Here is a 23914-nt window from a genome sequence, read left to right on the forward strand (position 1 = left end):
TTAACTCATAATTCTCCTCTACCCTCGGGTACTCTGCCACATATAAACCCATAAATGGGCTCAAAACACCATTTTGTTAGCAACTCAAGCAATGGATTAACCTCATTCCTCCCTTCCACACATCCAGTCACCAAATACTGCTGGTCTTTCTCCTCTACCCTTCTTCCATACCCATAGAAGGATATCACTTCATCTCTGCTATAATATTACAGCAGCCTGATTATTGGTTTTCCAGCTTCCATGACTCTAATTCATCATATGCACTAATGGTCAGAATAAAATTCCTAAAGGGCACCTTTGATTATGTCATTATTTAGCCATTCAAGGTTATTGATTTGCATAAAGTCCAAACGTCCAAACTCCATATTGCAAGCAACGTGGGGCCTCCAGTATGTGACCACAGGTACCTTTCCAAGTATCTTAGCCTGAAATGCTACTATTTCTAACCTCTAACTTAGCACTTTGAAACTACTAGACATTCTTATAGTTTCCAATTTCCATGCTTTTCCTTTACCTGAATTTGCTAAACTGTATGTTACCTAACCACTAGGACCCAGATCAAATAACCTCTCTATTCAAGCATCCTCTGATGTCCCCAGTCAGAAATCCCTTCTCCAGCTTTGGTGCTCTCGAGCATTTTTGTTTTTACTATGCTTAAAGCACTCAGCACATTCTCCTTAGTATTATAGTAATTATATCATAAAACTATTTTTATTCTTACCCTCCATTTTATAAGGCTACAAGAATATTTTATTCACGTATGCATGTACTAAATTGCACATAAGTTTCTTTGCACAAATATATTCATTAGTGATAGAGAATTCTACAGAATCCAAAGTCTATCAGCATGAACTAAGTCACACTTTGTGATTTTAATTTGAAAAGCTGATTCTTTTTCATGTCTGGGAAATCTGTAGAGCATCTACACTGGCCCATGAATGCCATCTCTCATTCTAAGGGTATGAGAATGTTTTGCATAAACTAAACTGTTTGTTTTGCATAAACTAAAACCTTTTTTCAGGCTATGAAGGACAATATGGCAATAAATGACCGGGTTTCCCTACAAACATGTCTTCTTACAGCGTTAGTGGCTCCACTGGGAGAATGCTGTGCATTGGGGATCTGGTGATCCAAAAAGCACAACTGCAGTAGACTTTTTCCCCATTTTAGTCCTCTTTCCAATTGAGCTCCCCTCAGTATAAACACTAGTCTATTGTTGAGAGTAGCTGTTTTCCACAGGCTTATATCAGACATCATGAATCTCCATAAAATTAAATCTCCTGTGGAGATTTAAGGAATATCCATATAGGTAAAGCCTCTTCCTCCCAGGAGATTCAACCTTCATTCAAGTCTAGGGTACAGATCAAGAATCAAATTTTTAAAGCTTCCCATAGTTGATTCTGATGCCAGGCAGCTTGGCAACTATTGGCATTTATGGAAGGCAGGCAGGGGGACATTGCATGAGGAATTAAGAGTTAAAACTATATTTAAATACAAAACAGTATATATTTTAATAAGATTTGTAAGAATTATCTCTACTTCCTCCTTGAAGCTTATCAGTATTTTCAGTGGCAGGAATAAGTAGTACTCTTGGCCCTCATGGTTATGGAAGAAACAAGACATTCTCTTTCAGTCCCAAGAATGAAGCATGACCTGAAAGCTCTTCTTTCCACAGCGCTCAAAATCATGACTCAGCAACTATTTTGAATTCTATGTCAGAGAAATTACCCAGAATTAGCCCTTTTGTCCAGCCACATATGTCTAAATTAGTTTATAAGGCAAGACTTTTTTTTAGGCCTATTTTTCAACTCTTTTGCTTTCTAATTTCTCCCTCTATAGTCTGTTTCTTCCCCACAGCCACCAAATCTCTCTTCAGTGTTCATATGATTGCCATTGTCTTTGTCAATGAGTCTTCCAATAATCTCTGGGTGTTCATGTCCTGCCTCCTAACTCACTTATTTCAAACACAGTTTCTAGAACTGTTGCCTTTCTGGTCCAAACATTTTATGTCAAAACTGAAACTGTACTTTTATTATTTCATTCACATTTAGAAATGTTCTCTCTTGGTCCATAAAAGATTTGCTGAGGAAGGCAATCTTTGACTCACTCTGGCAAATACTTCCATGCTATAATTTATCACATATACAGATGCCAGAATAAACCTCCTAAAGGGCAACTTCAATCAAAAGCCTTAAGTGTCTCTTGAGAATATACAAATGAAACTTTAGACTATGTGGCAAAGCCCTCTAACATATTCTCTGGCTCTCAATTCTTGTACTCCAGCTGAAAAAGGATATTACACCTTCACTTTCCTCAAGACTGCACATATCAAGACAATGAACCTTCAAGTGCACAAACTAAATATGCCCAAGCAAGGGAAGAAATCCAATGGTCTAGAGCAGAAGGATGCAGTGAAGAAATACTTTAACATCTAAATGTTTCAGAAAAAAATCTAGTGCTTACAAGCTAGCATGGCTCAGAAGTATTTTCTACCCTTATGGCTTTTGCATCAAGGTTTCTAATCTAGAAATAGGTCAGTGTTTTCATGGTCAGGTAAATTTGATTGATGACACTGATAATGAAAGATAAAATAGGCTCATTTTACAAGCAGTTTGCAATAATGCCATGATCTTAAAATTAGCTGTCTCTGTATTAAAAACACTTAATTTTTTAAATAATCTTTTTTATCTCCTTTCTTATAGCATTTATCAGTCTAACTTAATATATAGTGAACATATACATTTTACCATCTAACTCCTCTGACAAACCCCCAATAGGGTGGGGATTATTTTTCTGCTTTGCACAATGATGTGTCTTTAGCACTCAAAACAGTGTCTGACATATCACAAGTGCTTGATAAGGCTTTACTGAATAAATGAACGAATGAATGAACGAATAAACAAAACCCAAGAGTGAAAGTTCCTGACCTAGGAGCCAGGCAATCAAGGTTCTAACTACTGTGACTTTAACAAATCATTCCGCCTGTTTCTAAAGCAAAATGATAGCTCCCATGTTCTTCAAGGTCTCTTTCCACTCTAAGATACTAAACTTGGGATTGAAACCAAGCCATTTCTAAGTAAGAAGTAACATTTACTGATAATTCAATATATATATATATATATATATATATTGGCCCTCATGGTTATGGAATATATTGAATATACTGAATATATATATATATATAGATATATAGATATATATATATATATATAGAGAGAGAGAGAGAGAGAGAGAGAGACAATAGTCTGTGCAACTTCCCACCCTCCCACCTCCACATGTACATGAAGAAGGTATGAGATCATCATAGTACTAAAGAAATGCAGCTTCCAGACAAAGATATAAACTACTCCACACCAAGAAAACTGAGATAAAATACTATCTTCAAAAGATGTTTTCAAAGCAGACTATCTTCAACATGAGCAGATAAACTCCAGTAAGTAAACTAGGAAATTACCAACAAACCGTAAACTATGCACTTAACACATACGCAGGCCACCACTTACCTTTATGGTACCTGATGTTTACCAATAGGCGATAAAACATGTTTATGTTATCATGCAAAAAATTAGGGAAAAAAACATCATTGTGGGTATGTCATGGTTCAGGCTTACAATTACAAGCCAACCAATACGATTCCAATTTTACTATGACATTCTGTTTACACAGAAAATAAAAGAGATGCACTCTAACTGGTTCTGTTGGTCAATGCAAGTGTATTAAAAGAAAAACATAGGTATCATACCCATAAGTTACATTATTAAAGTCAGGCTACCCATGCCCCATTTTCTCCTGGGCACAAACCCAGAGATACAGCCAAGTAAAACATTTTTTAAAAAAGGTCATCCGGGGCAGTCTTCTTAAGTCTTCCATAAGGCAGTCAGATTAACCTTTTTAAAATGCAAATATAACATCATTGCTCTGATTAACACACTGCAATGCTTCTCACTACCTTTAGGCTAAAATTGTACATCCCCTAACATATTAGGTCTTATCTACCTGCCCATAATCTTCACACATACCATTTTCCCCTCGGGTGTCCCATTTTATAGTGCCTTAGACTTAGTTGGCACTCAGGTACTTATTGAGTTTTACTGACAGGAAATACAGGCATAAACAGGCTAAAAAGAGTAGAAGAAAGGTACAAAAGCAAGTTCCTGAGTCTAATCTCTGATCCTTTTACTTATTAAAGTAACCAGCTTAGGTCCAATGAAGGAGTCATTCATGCTAAAACCCCAAGTTAACAAACGAAAACTTAAGTTTCTTTACCTGCTCTCTCAGAAAAAGAAGGCCTAAGTCAACCAACCTTTGCTTGTTTGCTTAGCACAAGTTACCTAACACAACTCCAAAACCTTCCTTTTCTCCATATAAGGAGAGTAACCCTGCTTTAACCAATCAGCAAGCTCCCAGTGCAATTTCTTTGCTCTTGTTCACTTTGGTCTAAAAATCTCTTGCCTTGTACAAGCTCTTCAGATCTCCTTTCTATCTGCTAGATTGGATGCTGCCTGATTCATGAATTGCTGAATAAAGCCAATAAGATAGTAGATCTTTAAAATCTACTCAGTTAAATTTTATTCAACACAACTTGGGTTATTGCCCTTATAAAGGAGCCAAAAACAACCTATTAATTGTTGATTAGCCATGGCTGCCTCACTGCAGTTCACTTTATACAGTAGATGCTCTGAGTCAAGCATCCCAACTTTTCCAACTCTACATATGAACATGAACACAAAAGCACCAAGAGTACTGACTTTAGGGATACCAATATATTGTAGAGTAGACAAATTCACAAATACAGAATTTGTGAATAATGAGGCTCAACTATATGTTCCTGCATCGCAAGTTATATAGGGCTATGGCATTTATTTCACTGTCTAGTTATTTTGCTGGGATTTGAGCTATTCTAAGTCACTAATCACAGATAAAAGTCCTTTCCCTCTCTATCCACTCACGTTGTAATTAGCCTTCTTTAAGTTATGTTGTCTTAAAAGGAGTATATTGCTTCCATGTTAGCCTCTAATTCAGTGAGGACCCACCAGGTCCTCAGGGATTGGCACAGAGTCACCTAACATAACAGTCAATAAACACTAGATAATTTAAAGAATACAAAAATCCTTAGCTCTGGTTTGAAATATTCAAAAACACTACGAAATTTGTTCTAAATGATTCTCAAGTACATGCAAAAGTTAGATGTATGTATATGTCTGTATAAAACTTAGTTTATTACTATATTGAAAAGAATCATGCTAGACATATCCAAATACATATTTTATTGTTTAATATATGACACTAAAATTCTATTTATGTACCTTATAATGATGTTTCTATAAAGGTTCACTAGGTTTTGCAAGGGAACTATTCATGAAACAAATATTTACTAAGCTTCTACTGAATATAAAGCACTTAAGTACTATGCAGGAATAGAAATGTGAGTAAAACTTTCTAACCTCGAAGAGCATACAATTTTCTTTCACAAAAGAAAAAAAAGGGGAGTTTCATGGAATTAATGTAGACCAGTAAGTTAAGACAAATTTTTTTTTCTTTGAAACATGGGACTTGTGATATGTTTCAGGTTGTTTTTCAGAGCCTGAAATTTAAAATAAGCCCTTCAATTTCAAATTAAATCAAATTGCATTCTTTAAAACACAGAGCTAATATGATGAAAATCTCTCTCAAGTGGCATGTTTTTTTAAAGACAGGAACTCCACCTGAAATAAGCAACTTTCCCAGCTGTTTCAATTGGTAATTGTGGGTGGTTTCTGTGTGGGTGCAAAAATAGGGTGGTTAAAAAAAGTGGAAAACAATAATTCAATTGTCCAACTGAGAGCCATTAAGAAGTAAAATATGCTTCCTCTACAGAGTTCAAAAGAAAATGTTATTTGTATAAACAATTTAGGCATTTGGAAATGTTCCACTTTAATAGATGACTTCCTGATTTATATAACTACATTTAAGTCAGTTGTAATGAGGGTTTATAATAAGTAATAGATTCTCTTTTGATTCAGCAAATGAGAAGGTAATCTGTTTCCTAGGTTTAATAAAAATCACAGGTCTCTTTGGAAGAGTTCTGTTGTAGTTGGTAATGACATTGTCTCTGGTTTGCAAATTTTTTTCCTAAGAAATGCTCAAGAAAAGTTGAATGGCCACACTCCATCTTAAAATAATAATATCTGTATGGATGAATATTTACAGCTCATCACCAAATTCTGGAGAAAACCTTTCCAGAAAGTATTTCATAAGTTAATACTTTAAAAGATGAATTTTACTGGGGCATCTGGGTGGCTCAGTAGATAAAGCATCCAACTTTGGCTCAGGTCATGATCTCACAGTTCCTGAGTTCGAGCCCCACATCAGGCTCCACACTAATAGTACGGAGCCTGCTTGGGATTCTCTCTCCTCTCCTCTCTCTGCCCCTTCCCCACACACACATTCCTTCTCTCCTCTCAAAATAAATAATAAACTTTAAAAGTTAAATTTTATTAGTTTAAGTTGAAGACAATAGGTTCTTTTTTAGTTAAAATCATTTATGATCTTTTAAGTACATTTCCTGGGTTTATAAATATATCAGTTATTATTTTTAACCTGAAACACAGGTTACTACCTCAAAGTGTTTTTATGCTATATAGGAATCCTTTTAAAACACACAAAGGAAACCATTTGCCATGCTTCCCACCCTGGACTATATTCTTATTTATCACTTGCAAAACTGGATTGAACAGTACCTTTCCATTGGACCTAACAGATGTATCCTCAAAGTGGATGGATTTATTTGGCAAAAATTTATGCATTCATTCCCCATAGTAATTTCTCTAACAAAGAAAATGAAAAAGAAACTTCCAACTACTCCTTTGAAAAATTTCTTCCACTTCACACCCTCTGAGCAGGCATCAATGATCACTCTCAGGCTCCTGTCTATACATACCAAAGTGATTCAGACTTACACAGTTAAGTCACTTTACCACTGTATCACACTTCTGAGAGGTAATCAAACAACAAATATTTGCACCTAGGCAAAGCACTCCTGGCTCAGGAAGACACAATGAAGCCCTTGTGACTTGAAATGTCACTATTTTAAATTTGTCTTAGTCTCACCTTTTGACATATTCTCCTAAAGAAGGAACAGGAAAGAACCTAAAACGTAGAGCACACTACAGACAACAGAGTATACAAAACTTGGTTCAGTTTGAGTTACCATCCATCCATCTAAACACATATAATTTGTACACAGGTTTCCATAAAAGGTGTTGTTGTTTTTTTTTTTTTAAGATGTAACAGGTCTTCATTCTAAGAACTATTAAGCACTAACCATCATTATTGCTATGTCTGCATACCTGCATTCAAAACAGTAAATACATGAACTAGAATACATACATTAGTTATGTCAGAAAAATGTGAGCAATTATTACGAATGTATTTTGATCTGAATTACCTAATTGATGGCCTCATTTCTCCACTCAGAGCTGGGAGTTATAACCTTAGTTGACAAGTGGTTGTGTGTTGTCTGTCTCTACCACAGGAATTTTCTGTTTAGGTGTGTCTAAAGGAATGACGTCTCCACCTAAAATATTTACTAGCAAACTGACTCTCCTTCTTGGTAAATGTTTAATCTCTTAAGAGCAAGGTTCATGTTGTCCAAAACTTTCCTGAGAGTTACCACAGGCCATCATACAACATCGCTAACCAAGCTGTTTATGCACAATTGCAAATGGACTTTTCAATGGTTTCCAAGATTACATAGAATGAACAAGATCTGCCTCATATTAATGACTCATATTTTTATTGGCACTAGTGCAGGCTGACTAATATCTGATTTTTAATCTAGACTTTTAAGACTTTGGTTAAAAGTGGTTTCAAATTATAGGCACCAAATACAGGAACAAAACAAAGTAACTTTCAATCCCCAACCCTGGTATGGATATAAATTCTGAAGTGATAAACTAAGATTTACAGCCCTTTATTATCCTATACTCTCACATGCTAAATTCACCTAGCAAAACAACCTGTCTAATAGGTAGATTCACATTAATAACTTTGAGCTTCTATTGTTTGAACGAGCCAGTGTAAACAGTGTTTTTAAATGGATAGTATTTTATTTTTTGTAGAGATAGCCTTTATTTCCTACTAGTAAGGTTTTAAGGCTAGACATGACTTTGGAAGTTATCAATTCCCATGCATGTCTTTACACCAGTACTGACACAGTGGGCATCGATTTTTGCATTTACACACATATTACTTACTATGTAAATATAGTTAAATGATGGTACATTTGGTATCTGGTCTACCCATATAATTCTTTAAGAAGGATGGAGTCTTACACCAGTTTGTAATCACTCCATACCCTCCCTCACCAATTTCTAAGCCCCAAATGTCCAGCTGGTGAACTCCTAGCTCCCTCCTAACTCAAGATCTTTAGTCAGTTCAAAAACTAAAGCAGTATACAAAGCAGGCAATTAGAGCAGCTGTGAGAAGTTAAGTTGGATGGATTCAACAAGCTGCTTCCCACCAGGCTAGCTCTGTAATTGGCAGATAAAAGGGAGCCATCAAAAGCTCACGTACAGTTGACTTATCCTTAGAGAAGAGGAGTAATGACCTCTAACTGCTCTTAAATGGAAAGGAGGGTGCTAAAGAGAGAGCTCAAGGATGCTGTCTTGCTTGGGACTTCAATTCTGGAAACAACTGACTTGTTCTCTGAGCCTGAGAAATTCCAGACTAGGTCCCAGACAACTAATTACATTTTGCTCCCTTCCAAGCCAGCAATGTCTCACTAATGCTGAAAATGAAACAAACAAAAAAACCCCAGCAAGCACAAGTCCAAAAGGGTGAGAGCAGAAGGGGACACATGACGAGTGGGACTGACTTACAGACCAGACACAGGCCTACACATCTAAAACACTCCTGGAACAGCTTCCACAAATTAGGTAATTATATTGATATGGAAACAGCACCTTCTTTTCCTTACTTTGCTCAGAATCTGTTTTTCGCCATATTCCACTGTAAGCACATTGAAGACATCTTATTCATCTTCCTACCACCTTCCCACCCATTCCCACCACAACTCACAGACAAAAAGTCTGCAAATGTCTTGACTTTACAAGTTATTTTTCATTGACATTGCTTACTTATAAAGAAGTTTTTGTAAGTCATCGTTTTTAGTGGTTACATCATTGGTAAGTCTTAAAACTCCTCTGGCAGAGAGTGTCATGCTATTATTACTCAATACTACGTACGAGTCACAGCGGTCCCTATTTCATTCCTCTTATTAAATCAGAGGAATAAGAGGCTGAAACTGGGGCTTCAACACGCTATTTTAAACAAAGCTGAAACTATGTACCTTCCCATGCAGAATTAAACCTGATGAGAAAAATAAAAATAAATAAAACTGATAAAGGTGGGTAAGGATAGTTCTTTGCACTGTATCCACTCCAGCCTTACCCAACAGTGTCAGGGATACATTCCTAGGTCACTATCCTTGGAACGACAACTTGCAATATCCTCATCATTCCTTCAGGTTAGGAACAGTTATTCAAGTCTTTTCCTCTTTCTTATACAGTTATTTCAAAATGTTTAGAATGTATTTGAGGGCTCAGATAAAAAGTGTTGGGTGGTAAGGATATGCGAACATACCTATATTTTTACTTTATTTGTTTCTTACAATTTTTTTACAATACTTTTTGCTCTAAGTTAGGTTTTCCTAATAAAGTTTTAATGTTTAACTCAGATTCCCAATAACAGGAGCTACATAAGTCTCCTGATTGAAAGCAACAAGCAATATTATATCTACCCCTACATAGCATTCATCTTCTGTCCCCCAATCTTTTATCTAACTCCTTAAAGCCCCCAAAATACTAGAATTTCATCCACCATTCACTGCCCACCATAAATGTTAACCTACTGATCAATTCACACTTTTCAAATCTAATCTGCAAGAGCCACAACAACATCCATTTAGCCAAAGTGGAAAGAGACAAGCAGACCAATGTTGAATATCAAATTCACCACAACCTGTGAAAATCACCTAACATGCCTGAAATGCTGCAGGGCATGTATTTAAAAACCCTACCACTGCAGTTACATGTGACTTCAAGAAGGTATTGTAAGTAAGAAGTTTAATGGAAATTAAGAGAAATATGCAGAAATGTTTACTGTACTCTTTAGCAAGACCAACTACAAGAACCTTAAATGTTCTAGAGTTTATTTCATAAGTTTATGTATATGAACCTGATGGAATAATTTGAAGTCATGAAATCATTAAGAATCATAATATCTATGAAAACCCAGAAGTATTTACCATAATCTTCTTTAAAAGAAAACAAATTTATATATATATATAATACATATAATATATGTATATACATGTATACATAATATGTATATAATACATATATATAATATGTATTATATTACATATTATATATAAGTAAAAAATTAAAGTTTATAGGGAAAATTATGTCATTTATTCAACAATTTAAGGGTCTACCATGAGTCAGGCCCTAGGTCAGGGGCCAAAGCTAAAGTAGTTTTAAAAAAAGAAAAGACAGATCTGGCCTCTGCCTTCTTTGAACTACAATTACATTGCTAAGTGAAAATAAATGCTATTATATAAATATGTGGGTTTTACTTTTTCTAAATAATAGTGCTAACATAGTAGTATTTTAATAATATAATCTAGGCTTTTTGGCCAGGTGTGTGTTACAAAGCCTATGCTGGGGGCTAGACATTTATGAAACAAATGTCAAGAAGTATTACACAAAAATGACAACCATTGTTCCAAGTGCCAGTGGCACATGATCACTGATGGTGCCCTTTCTCATTCATTCTGTAAAGAGAAAGAAGTCATGCTGTTGAGGCCCATGTGGCAGTCCTCAACCTTCTTCCGACACGGCTCAGCTACTTTTCATCACAGCATCACAGGGAGGAGGAGTCATTGATGACTTCAAGAGACCAGCTACCTCTATACCCACTCAGAGTAGCTAACACTTCTAAAGGAAAAACCCAAAAAAGTGACCACCTGGCACAGCCCCTCTGAAAGCCTGCCACCTTGACCACCCTGTTGTATGCATAATGCAAATCCCATATGCAGCAAGATCTTGTTGAAGAACTCTGCATTCTGCCAGTGATTTCTCCAGAAGGAACTTTTGTGAATGTAGGCAAGCTAAAGCCACACAGTGAATCCGACTCATTCAGCTTATCTTCTCCTGAGAGCCTCTTTTTGGTGGGGATAAAATTGCCTTTTCCTCTCACAGCTAGGTTTGGACTTACTACTTAGGTTTTCAGAAATAAAAATATACTGTTTATGAATGCATATATAACTGACAAAACAATGAAGAAAAAGAAATGGTAGAGGAAGCAGAGGAAGGTGATTGTGGAGGGGCATGTCAGGGATTATGAATCCTTGCTACTCAAAGTATGGTCCATGGACCAGCAATGTCAGTATCACCTTTAAGTCCGTTAGAAATGCAGAGTCACACACTCCACCTAAGATCTTCTGCATCAGAATCTGCATTTCATAAGATCTCTAGCTGTTTCATATATACATTAAACTTTGAGAGTCACTGTTCAAAACACCTGTAATATTCTGTTTTTTACACCTGGAAGGTGAGTACATTTAGTATTATCTCCTAAATGTACATATTCTATACAGACTTTTGATTATGTGGCATGTCTCTAATTCAGCCTCAAATGGACCCACTATCTACAAACTGTTAAGTAGTGATTGTTAAAATGTAGGGAAAAGGAATGCTACATGAATCTGATCTTCAAACAGTAAAATCAGATACAGATTAAAACTTCAGAGATCACATAACCCAACCTCTTCACTTTATGGGAGATAAAACATCTGAATCAGGAATGGGCATGTCTAGGGGTCAGACTGCTTAATTATTAAGACAAAGTTGGATTAGGGCTCAAGTTTCCTGATCCTCAGTAATGTTCTCTATCCTATAGTAATACTGGTTTAGTACATCATAACTGATTTCTTTCTTTATAAACAAATACTCATGTTAAAAGAAAAATCAAGCTGGGGCACCTGGGTAGCTCAGCTGGTTGAGCGACCAACTTCAGCTCAGGTCATGAGCTCGTGGTTTGTGACTTAGAGCCCTGAGTTGGGCTCTGTGCTGACAGCTCAGAGCCTGGAGCCTGCTTTGGATTCTGTGTCTCTCTCTCTGCCCCTCCCCCACTCATGCTCTGTCTCTCTCTGCCTCCGAAATAAATAAACATTTAAAAAATTAAAAAGAAAAAAGAAAAATCAAGGGGTGGGTGCCTGGGTAGCTCAGTTGGTTAAGCGTATGACTTCAGCTCTGGTCATGATCTCACAGTTCTTGAGTTCGAGCCCTGCATCAGGCTCTGTGCTGACAGCTCAGAGCCTGGAGCCTGCTTCAGATTCTCTCTCTCTCTCTCTCTCTCTCTCTCTCTCTCTCTCTCTTTCTGCTCCTCCCCCATTCATGTGCGCACATGTGCTCTCTCTCTCTGTCTCTCTCTTTCTCTCTCTCAAAAATAAACAAACATTAAAGAAAATTTTTAAAAATAAAAATTGGGGCGCCTGGGTGGCGCAGTTGGTTAAGCGTCCAACTTCAGCCAGGTCACGATCTCGCGGTCTGTGAGTTCGAGCCCCGCGTCAGGCTCTGGGCTGATGGCTCGGAGCCTGGAGCCTATTTCCAATTCTGTGTCTCCCTCTCTCTCTGCCCCTCCCCCGTTCATGCTATGTCTCTCTCTGTCCCAAAAATAAATAAAAAAACGTTGAAAAAAAAATTAAAAAAATAAAAATAAAAAAAATAATAATAAAAATTTTAAAAAAGGAGAAATCAAGGGGCACCCGGGTGTCTCAGTCGGTTCAGCATCTGACTCTTGATTTCAGCTCAGGTCATGATCCCAGGGTCCCACATTGATCTCCATGCTCATTGCACGGAGCATGGAGCCTGCTTAAGATTCTCTTTCTCTCTCCCTCTGCTCCTCTCCCTCACTCACGTACTCTCTCTCTCTCTCTCTCTAAAATAAAATTTAAAAAGAAGAATACATTTTTAAAAAGAGAGAAACCGGTCTTACATTTTTTAAAAAGTAAAATAATTCTTAAAACCAGTACCTTGTATATTTAATAGTGGATGTCCAATATGTATTTGAGTGAATGATTCACTTTGAGGCAGAGACAAACATTGTTATCTACCTCTTATCAAAGGGCTGAGCTAAATTATAGAATGATGAATAAATAATTTCCTTATGGAAAAAAACAAGAGTTCAATTTTTAGACAATATATAATACTCTCCTCTAAAATAACCAAAAATTTCCCTAATACTTTTATTAAAGTCAGAATATTTTACATGTTTAGTATTTGGGTATGTGAATCTGTTTGATTTCAATGAAATCACTATCTGAAGCAGGACTTTTAAATTACATAGAATATTAAAGAACAGTAGTACTCACCAATACTAATTTCATCATCTGTTTCAGCATCACCAATACATTCAAATTGGAAATCTTGCAGTGACTGGGAAAACTTCTGTACTGCCATAGACAGATCTGCAATTAAAAAGTTTTAAAAAATTGTAAGTTGAAGATACCATGAGATACTCTAGAGTTTCCATGTGTATTATTATATAACTCTGATTTTAATACTATATTTACCAGAACCTTTCAAATACTAGCTTGACAAATTTAAGCAGAATTTAAGGAGACTACTAAAGAATGATTTTAGGGACTGGATCTGCTCTGCTCACTGGGGATTTGCCCATGTAAGAAAGTTTTTGGTGCTAGTTGTGTATTATATGGAAGCCAATTCCCAAAGCCTTTATGAAAGAACTACCATTCACTCCCTATAAATGGAGCATTGATTAAAAAAAAAAAAAAGAAAAGAAAAAAGAATGCTACTAAGGTTGCTGGTGGGGTGGGGTGAAAGGGAGGGGAAAGCAGCCAACCTTTGATTAGAAAGGGTCACCAATATATGGACTATAGAGCAGGTACGGAATGTGTTTTTAACCAATAAACTACTGAATTAGGTCTCCTAAAGTGAAAGACCACCTGAAAGGCTATTTACAAATAAGCTTGTAATTTATAGGGGACCTCAAGCTAAATATATTCTTCAATCCAGGCTTCAGCCTGAATAAAGTCCAGAGTGTGACTAAATCCAGAAGAATTCTTTATTCTTGGAGAGAATAAAGTAAAGCCCAGAATAATGAGAAGTAAATCCCTGGGATACAGCCTAACAGAGTGATTAAGAATGCAGACTCTGGAGCCAGGCTGCCTGGGTGGAAATCCAAGTCCCACCAAGTATTTGCTATGTGACCTTGGGCAAATTATTTAACTCCTCTGAGCCTCTGTTTCCTCATCTGTAAAGAGTGAATAATAATGGCATAACCACCATAGAGTTCTTTCAAGGACTGAGCAAATTAATGTTTGCAAAGCATTCTGAACTGAGCCTGGCATTTAATAAACACTGTATAAGTTTTTTAAGTAAAATTATAAATCACTCTGAGAGTGCAGCATCACAGAGGCTTTAAAGGTTCCACCTCTCAGAGCCACTCTGATCATCCATACTAACCTTTCCACAGAAGTCTGTGCCAGTAGGAAAACATACTTTTCTGGAATTCACTATACACTTCACTTAGTGGTATTTCCCATGGGTTCAAGTCCAATACGTGAACTCTTAATTTTAATTTAAGCAACAGGACCCAATGAAGACTCTCTCCTTAACTAGTGTTTAGTCAGGCTCCTCTGAGCCCTCATCTTGTCTAGTTTTCTGCCTTGGCTCTCAGTCCTCACTCGGCCTACAAAGCCCAGTTTTAGCAAGAATCTTGCCAAGTCAGTTTAGAGAAAACTCCCCAACTCTGGATACCCGACCAAAATCTTCATCCCCTATATTTAGTCCTTCACCTGCCTTCACCAAGAATCCTCCTTATCTTTGATGTCTTCTCCTAGTAAATGGAATGGTGTTCCATCCACCACACCCGCTCTATCCTGGCCTCAAGCCTGCTCCTTGGCTATAAATCCCCACTTGTTCTTGTTGCATTCAGAGTTGAGTATTCTCTCTCTCCCCTATTGTGTGTGGTAAGCTTGACACCTTTAACAGTCTTGAATAAAGTCCTCCTTAACATTTTAACCAGTGTCAGCATAATTTTTTCTTTAAGAGAACACTTGTGATCTTGTGCCTAGACATGACGTCAGGACTTACTGTGGTAACCCACCATTCACGAAACCGTAAGCAGCTATCAATGTAAGTACTCATGAATGAACAGATCTTCAAAGATTAAGGTCACTTTTCTGTGTCACTATTACCCAAAGAACTCACCAACACCCTGAACAAATACAATTTTGAAGATGACAGGCCTCAAGCTTCAGAGAGGCTCTAAAAAAAAAAAAATCAAAATACACACACGAGACAGATTTTTTGAAAAAACAAATTATTCTCTGGAAAGATGATGGTACTCATAGATAACACCTCTTTTCACAAGAGGACTAAAACTTTGGGCCAGCTACACATTCTGCTTGAGAGGTACTTTCAATTTAAGAGAGAAAGTTTTAGGGGCACCTGGATGGCTCAGTAGGTTAGGCGACTGACTTCGGGTCAGGTCATGATCTCACAGTTTGTGAGTTCGAGCCCCATGTTGGGCTCTGTGCTGACAGCTCAGAGCCTGGAGCCTACTTCAGATTCCGTGTCTCCCCTCTCTCCACCCTTCCCCTGCTCACGCTCTGTGTCTCTCTGCCTCTCAATAATAAATAAATGTTTAAATTTTTTTTTTAAAAAAGAGAAAGTTCGATCAGCTTAAGAATGTCTCTGGACTGGACTTTCAAGAAGAAAGATGAAGAGAGCCTTCTTAATGAATTAATAGTCAATGAAAACACAAACACTTTATTAGAACTAGACTTCACCAATTACCTTTGAGGCCTTGGACAATCATCCATCCTTCCATTTTTTCTTATCTTTACAATAGAGCAGTAATACTGATCTCACAGGATTGTTCTAAAGACTAAATGAAGTATGTGCCTGGTACATACTAGGCAACTCAATAAGCGGTATCAGTTATTATCATTCAAGTCCAGCTCATAAAAGTGGGGAAGTTGCCTGGCCTTCTAGACAGAAGTGCACTGTGCAGAAGTACGCATTTATCTGATGGTGCACAGCTCTGATACGATGGATAGAGAAATCATAACACCCTACATCAAATGTTATGAGAAGACAAAGAAAGAAAGTAGACTCCTGGGATATTTTAAGCCAAGCTATATGTGCGTACTCTCCCTGAGACAGGGAAAACATCCCATTTAATGTCCCTGTATTTTTCTATGTACAATATAAAGAGCTTATGGTAAAATGGATGTGAAGTCACAGAAGCAATTCCTACAGTAGAGTTGAGATGAGGGATGGTACATACAGGTGAAATCAGTGTGCTTACGAGAACTCTGTAAGACAGATCGTTCCTTCTCTACCCTCCTCACCACTAATTCCTCTCAGTTTCCCCTCAAATTCAGTGAGCTATCTGGAAGCTTTGTTGAAAGGAACTCTGACACAACATCCCACAACCGACCATTTATTCCTGAACTATTCTTTGCTTGCTCCTTCACTAAGAAAGATAATCTGCTTTCTCCTTTCACAGACATCACAGTTGGTGCACTAGAATAATGCCTGTCCCCAGACAAGAACACAGGAGCCCACTTTACCGGCTACTCTTGTCAACATAGCCAAGTGATTGAGAGTGTGAGTTCTAGCAGCAGATTACCTGGGCTAATTTCCTGCCTCTACCTATCAGTGACATGACTGTGGGAAAGTTCCTTAACTTCTCTGTACCTCAGTATCCTCATCTGTTAAGTGGAACAGAATGTGTCTCTCAGGGTTACTGTGAGGAGTAAATGAGTTAAATATAGATGAAGAACTTAAAACTGTGTCTGGCACATTGTTAAGCATTTAAAAAATGTTGGCTAATTTTTATTTAAGCCTTCCATTTGGGTAGAGTAATGTCATTTCCTCAATAAAGATGAAGTTCTATACTTTCTGAATTCCCCATAATTCTGTACTTAAAAACATTAAAATACAGATATGTTAACTTGTAAAAAAAAAAAAGTGTTGGCTATTTCCATGTAAACATCTTAGAAAAGAAAAAAAAATGTTTCAGGAATGAAGGTAGCAGCTATTAGACCTTAGATAACCTTGGAAAGTACGCAAAAAAACCCACCTGTTGACAGCAGTTTCAAATTCTCTCTTACTGCGCTGCAACTGGGCTATGACGGAGACAACCTGATTATTCAGTATTTCTGAGTAAGAGATACATGTCTATTTCAACACTAGAATGAAAACTGCACAAATGATCTCTGCATAGTCCTTTTGGGAGCATAATGAGACAGAATTATATTTCAAAAACTTGGTTCTCAAGTTAATTCAGATAACAATTCCAAAATAAAGGGAAGTTCAAAATATGACTTATTTTCAACTTCAAGTGTCTGGGTTCTTGATTTTCCTTTTATTTGTTCTCCTTTACTAAAAACCATAATAATAATCAGGTCAAAAATATTACCAAGATAAAGAACTTGCCAGATATTTTCTGCCAGTAACATTGGTCAGTCTGCAAAATGAGGAATCCAGCTCACAGCTTTTAATCTTGGCTCCATGTCACTCTGAACTAGAAAGCACAACACCTTCAACTGACTTGAAACTGCATGAAACTGGAGGGAGGGGAGGGTAGGTGATGGGTATTGAGGAGGGCACCTTTTGGGATGAGCACTGGGTGTTGTATGGAAACCAATTTGGCAATAAATTTCATATATTAAAAAAAAAAAAAGAAACTGCATGAAACATACTATTCCTTAAATGTCTAAAATTCCTAAACAATGCCCAGATGCATACAACAGAAGTACTGGTTCTAAAACCTTCTAAATAAAATTGATTCACATCTGATTAAAACCTAATTTTTAAAATTCTATTGTTCAATTTTAAAGTATCAAAATGTATAATGATAAGAACCTACATTTTCTTTTAGATACAAAAAGAAAGATCAAGTGTATAAAACATGACAGAGAATTCTAGTTTAGGCAAAAGTGTGTCTTTCTACCTATTTCTATTAGAACTTGAGAACAAACAAGAAAAAAATCCCAGTCAGAGCTGCCTGGCCACATTCTAAGGTGAATGCAGAGGAATAACATTTACTAGCAAGCAAGACTGTACATAGTAAAGATGTCATTAAGTAGCACCCGTACCATATCTTTTCCATTTGTCTAACCTGCAAGTTAAGCACGGTTGTCTTCACATGTATTCACATTAAGTTGGAAGAAATTACACTAGGCTTTAATTAGTCAGGAATGTTTTTATATCAAAGAGTTAACCTGTAGCACCCATGATTAGATGATGCAAATGAAACATTAAACTTCATTTCATTAGAGAAATAAGACACACTTAATAAATAATTATAACTCTTCTTATACATTAGGAGCCGCCTTTTACTTTAGAAGTGTTAATGAAATTATTTTTACAATGTTATCTATGGAGGTGAGCTATATTTATGTCAGAGCAAGTACAACCAGCAAGTCTACTGGTACAAGGCAGTTCTTCCTGAAACCCAGTTGATCTGAGATTGAATTTAAGATTCAGAGGGGCAATGTGTTGCAGACATATGTGTTGTAGAATTATACTCACACTACCATGCAGAAGGCAGACAGTACAAAGCAACAGGAATACAAAGGTAAACATAAGATATAACCTTTCCTCCAAACGGGTGCAGTCAAATAGGAACATGGGGCATGTAAATAAATCCTATCATAGGTCAATTGATAAAGTGTCTTACAGAGGTTAATAACACCATCACTACAGGGGCACCTGGTGGCTCAGTCACTTAAGCATCCAACTTTTGATTTCGGCTCAAGTCATGATCTCAGAATTCATGAGATGGAGCCCACAGCTCTGAGCTGACAGCACAGAGCCTACCTGGGATTCTCTCTCTCCCTCCCTCTCTCTCTCTCTCTCCCTATAAATAAATAAATAAATAAATAAATAAATAAATAAATAAACAAACAAATAAATAAATAAAACTTAAAAAATAAATAAATAACACCATCACTACAGATGGTACTTACTACATGCTGGATACTTTTCCAAGTACTTAATGTAAATTAAACCATTAATTCTCAAAACAGCCACAAAAAGCAGATATTATCACTCCAACTTTACAGATAAAAAAACTGAGGCACAGACAAGTTAAGTGACTTCCCCAAGTTCATACAAGCTAGTAAATAACAGCCAGATTTTCAACCCAGGAAGCCTGGCTCTGGAATCCCCATTTAACCATACTGCCACACTGCTCTGCACATAAAGGGAGCAAATAAGAAGGCAAAATCAGGGGTGCCTGGGTGGCCCAGTTAAGCGTCTGACTCGTTTTCAGCTTGGTCATGATCTCACAGTTCGTGAGTTTGAGCCCCACATCAGGCTCCATGCTGACAGCGCAAAGCCTGCTTAGGATTCCGTCTCCCTCTCTCTGACCTTCCTCTGCTTGCTCTGTATCTCTGTCTCAAAATAAATAAATAAACATTTACAAAAAAAAGAAGAAAAAGGCACAGTCAGTTCTGCTTGAGTGCATAGGGGAAGGCTTCTCACAAGAATCAATGAAAACAGAGACTTAAAAGATTTGACAACACACTAGGCATGGCCAAGTTTACAAAATGTACAGGATCTTCCAAAAGGCATCTTCTACCTACATATCCAACCACACCTATCAAGATTCACTCCAAGCTGGGGTACTGGTTAACACTAGAAACAAACATCCAGTCTCTTATAATTATGTTTATATTGTTATTCCACTTTCTAGAGATATACTCTTCTCCATGGTCTCTTTCAAGAATTTGCTCAAGCTCCCATTTCCTCCAAATATCCCTTCCTGATCCCTTCTAGTTTAGCATAATCTCCTCTTATATTTTCCACTCCATGCTGTGACTCGCTTGCTATGCATCCTCTATTTTACCTTTTACCCTATTCACCCTGTTTTAAATAGTGTAATAAAGGTAGGAAGTTTTATCATCTGCAAATACTATCCAAGTATTCAGCACCATTTCTTATACAAGTGAGCTCACTTTTTGAAAGCATGAATCTCTGTAAGGTAGATAAATTCTTTCAACTTTCCGGATGCCTTCCACCATCCCTTCTCCTTACTCTTGCAAACACCTGATGTGGCTTTTCAACCACTGGTAAAATGTGGATTGTCAACTTTCCAAAAATAATAAGTAATAAAATGTTTTTCTATTTACAAGAAGCTTTGATATACATTCACAATGATAGCAAGAGTATTGATAACATGTTTTATTATTTCAAAACTCTTACATATTTTTTCCTAATTCTCACACAAAACTATGAGGGCTGACACTCTGAAATTTAAGCACTAACTTAATTAGCCCAATGTCTAAGGAGAGCCGGACTCCAATCTGGACAGGTCTTCTACTCCCCAAATATGACATTCTCTCTGCTACAAAGCACAGCTAATTCCCAATGACTAACAGGCACTAAAACCAGGGAGGGTGTGTCCTTTAACAACATCTAACTAAGCCCTTATCTGCTCTATAAACTCTAAAATAGTAAGACTCCAAGTGTGGAACTATACATTAGAGCTAGCTATGCTCATTAGCATGGTATAAGGTAGCAGCAAACATACGTTAGATAGTCATTATGAAACACCATGCTAGAAGCCAAAGGACACACACAGCATTCTTACACTTTCTAATGCCACAAGATAACTGAATAATATTCTAGGTGTTAAGCTTTTTGAAGGTAGATATATATTCTTCATCTCATTTTGCCCTTAGTGCCCAATAGAAAGCAAACTCAAAAGAGACCAGAGGGACCAGAAATACAGAAGTGTACACCAATGTGTTAATATAAAAATCCACTATAGATTTTACTTTACTGAAAAGCTTATGGCATTGGGAACATACATGAGTATAAATGGAAGCCTTAACTTACTAAAAAGTATACTGAACACTACACTGCAGAATATTCAAGAAATTATCCACTAAGCCTGGGTTTTTAACACCTGCAGTTATGCTTTTAGTGTTCTCTCTGAGAGCCACAAATGTCAGACTGATAGATGGAGAAAAGTCAAAGGAAAAGAACACTAGGTGTGGTCAAGTATTATAAAAATGCAATGAGAACTTGTCAATAAAAATTATTTCTATGGCTCTTATCTAAACAAAGTTTTAAAGGCCCACTTTGTTATTTCCCTATTTACATAAATGGGTAGAAAATACTGGTTGTCCAATATTAACAGTTAAAGAAAAGTCTTCATAAAGAAGGTCCAGGACAAAGCTTAGTACTACTAGTCACTCAATATATGTATCTTGAGCTAAAGTGAAAATGAGTGACTTACAGTAATGGGATCAAGCAATTTTCTTTCCTTGCAGGCCTTGAGAAACGCGGTTGCATGTAGCAATAGCCATGTTCACAGGAGGTCACCAAAGACAAAAATCACAGAGGGCAATGGGGCACTGATGCCGTTCTTCATCCCTCTGGAAATGCAAAAAGAACAGACTACTCTCGGCCACTAAATTAACTTGCTGTATTTGCGAATGGAACAACATTGCTTTGGCACTGTAAAGTTGGCCTAGCTTTAGATGTCTTCATTCATTTTTATGCTATATGTGTGTTCAGGGTATTATTTCTGGATCCTGTTTTGGATAAATGTACCTTTGTGGTAGGCAGTGTAAATCAAAGCATCTGTTTTCAGTGATAGTCTTATGTGATGAATGTTGCTCAGATCTGGGAAGAAGTCCTTCATTAGAATCAATCATTCTTTCATGTCATGAATTAAGTGTGCACATGAGTGGAACAGATATGGTCACCAATCCTGGGACCTCCACGTACTGCATGCAATGTGTCTTAGAGCAAGCACTTAGCTTCCCTGAATCTCAGGTTCTACATGTACAAAAAAAAGATAGTAAACCCTTGTGAGACTGTCATGAATATTACACAAAACTAGCTTAGCACAGTGTCTGGTACAGAACAGAACAAACTTGAAATACTGGTTCTCAACAAATGTTAACTATTAAACCACTATTTACTAAGATGGCAAATGCAGAATATGAAATATTTTCATTGTAAGCATAACACATTTAGTCTGTGAATTAAATTAGTATCTTCAGGACAGCTTCAGTGAAAAAAAATAGTGCTGACCTCTAAGACCAGTTTGTAATCCCATAAGTGATATGTGTCTGGCAAGTAGCTCCATAAGATTCCAACCTAAAAACAAACAGGAACCAACAGTTGGGCAGATTTTATCCGCAGTTTCAATAAAGCTACAAATTCCATGAAAATTAAAAATGAAAACCCACAAAGGCTTCACTGCTACTAGAAGTAAGGTTAAAAATAGAAAGTTCAAAGTATGAAGTAAACCACCCATCTTTCTACCCTGGGGGAAAAACTTGAAAAAGGAAGGGTAAGGAAACAATGGCACACTGTAGTTTCTCAAGATTCTCTCCCTTCCTCAATAAGCATTCCTTTGCTGCCTTTGACTTTTCTCTTCCTCACACTCACACTTTCCTTTATGATTAGTCCTCAGTCACCTTGTTTTACCCCAAAACTTGTTTTCTTTCAAAAAGTACTGTACATTGGGGCACCTGGGTGGCTCAGTTGCTTTAAGCAGCGACTTCGGCTCAGTTCATGATCGCGTGGTTTGTGGGTTCAAGCCCCTGAACAGCTCAGAGCCTGGAGCCTGCTTCAGATTCTGTATCTCCCTCTCTCTCTGCCCCTCCCCCACTCATGCTCAGTCTCAGTCTCAAAAATGAATATGTTAAAAAAAAAATTTTTTTAACTACTGTATATTTATATGCAGGAAACTCCAAAGTGGGGGTTTAACTCTGAATGCTGCACTTCCAAGCAAAATTGAATAAAATATCCCCCGCCTTTTTTTGATTTAGGTAAAAAACGCTGACATGGAGAACTTTGCAGATTTCCTAAGCTTCCCAGCAACACAGGATGTCCTGGCACATTTTCCTGGTCTACTATCCCACCCATACCTCTCCCTAGTCCAATCACTCATTTCCTACTACTTGCCAAGCACCTACAACTTACACTCTTACAAACAGATACAGCAACAGTGAAGTGTTTTAGTGTTCTACCCTCACCTCCAGCCCACTTTTCTTTTGACTACCTGAAGTATCCTATCTATCGAAGATAATGACTCAGGAAGAGTATTTAGTGTTACCTTACCTTTCATGTCACACAGTAGCCTATTGCTAATTCTTAAAGCTTACTTTTTCTATCAGCACCTTCTTGATATTATATACCAAACACATTTGTGATAAAATTGGACTAGTTAAATTACCTTCTTAAAGCACCACATGAGTTGTTACCTACTATGCAATTCAAGCGTATCATCTTTCTATTAGGTTTTTCAGGACATCTTTTTTCTCAAACTTCTTTACATCCTCAAATATGCCTTGGCCAAACAAACCACTCTAAACTTTAGTTCTCTCAATATCCATGAAGTCATTCCCCATGTTGGAAATATCCCTTTGCTTTCTGTTAATGACCTTCAAATGTCTTCAAATACAGAGGTACTCACAGCTCTGCTGTGAAGCTTCATCATACCTCAAAGAACATCTGGCTATCCTTGAAGATGAAGCATGTAGCTCCCTTCAGTCTTTTTGAAGCAACTTTAAGACCTACCTCTCCAGATTAATCTAAAAGCCACTCTAAATAATCCAGTCATAGCAACACATCTGCTGGTTTACAGATATCAAATACTGACATGACTTATCATACACAATAGTATGTCAAGAGTTCACAAAGCCATGGATAATTTTAGTGTTATGTTCTTGGTGTTGTAACTTTTACTAGAAAACTGGGGAGATAGAACCTCATTAGTTTTATCCTCTTTCACATATTTTTGAAAGTACATATTGTGAGTAAACCAAGAGTCATGTGAATTAACTTACATTTTGTTACTTCCATCAAGGCAGCCA

The 23914-nt window shown here is 37.0% G+C and overlaps 1 protein-coding gene across 2 annotated transcripts in view; it reads right to left on the reverse strand.

Moving 5' to 3' along the window:
* Positions 1–23914, reverse strand: part of ARHGAP42 (Rho GTPase activating protein 42) — a 312428-nt gene that overhangs the window by 223519 nt on the left and 64995 nt on the right. For both annotated transcript variants that reach the window (XM_058687389.1, XM_058687388.1), the window contains exon 2: positions 13415–13510. In XM_058687389.1, coding sequence (XP_058543372.1) covers positions 13415–13510 — 96 coding nt within the window. The remainder of the gene's footprint in view (positions 1–13414; positions 13511–23914) is intronic.

This window comes from Neofelis nebulosa, chromosome 10 (assembly GCF_028018385.1).
Source record: "Neofelis nebulosa isolate mNeoNeb1 chromosome 10, mNeoNeb1.pri, whole genome shotgun sequence".
Lineage (NCBI taxonomy): Eukaryota > Metazoa > Chordata > Mammalia > Carnivora > Felidae > Neofelis > Neofelis nebulosa.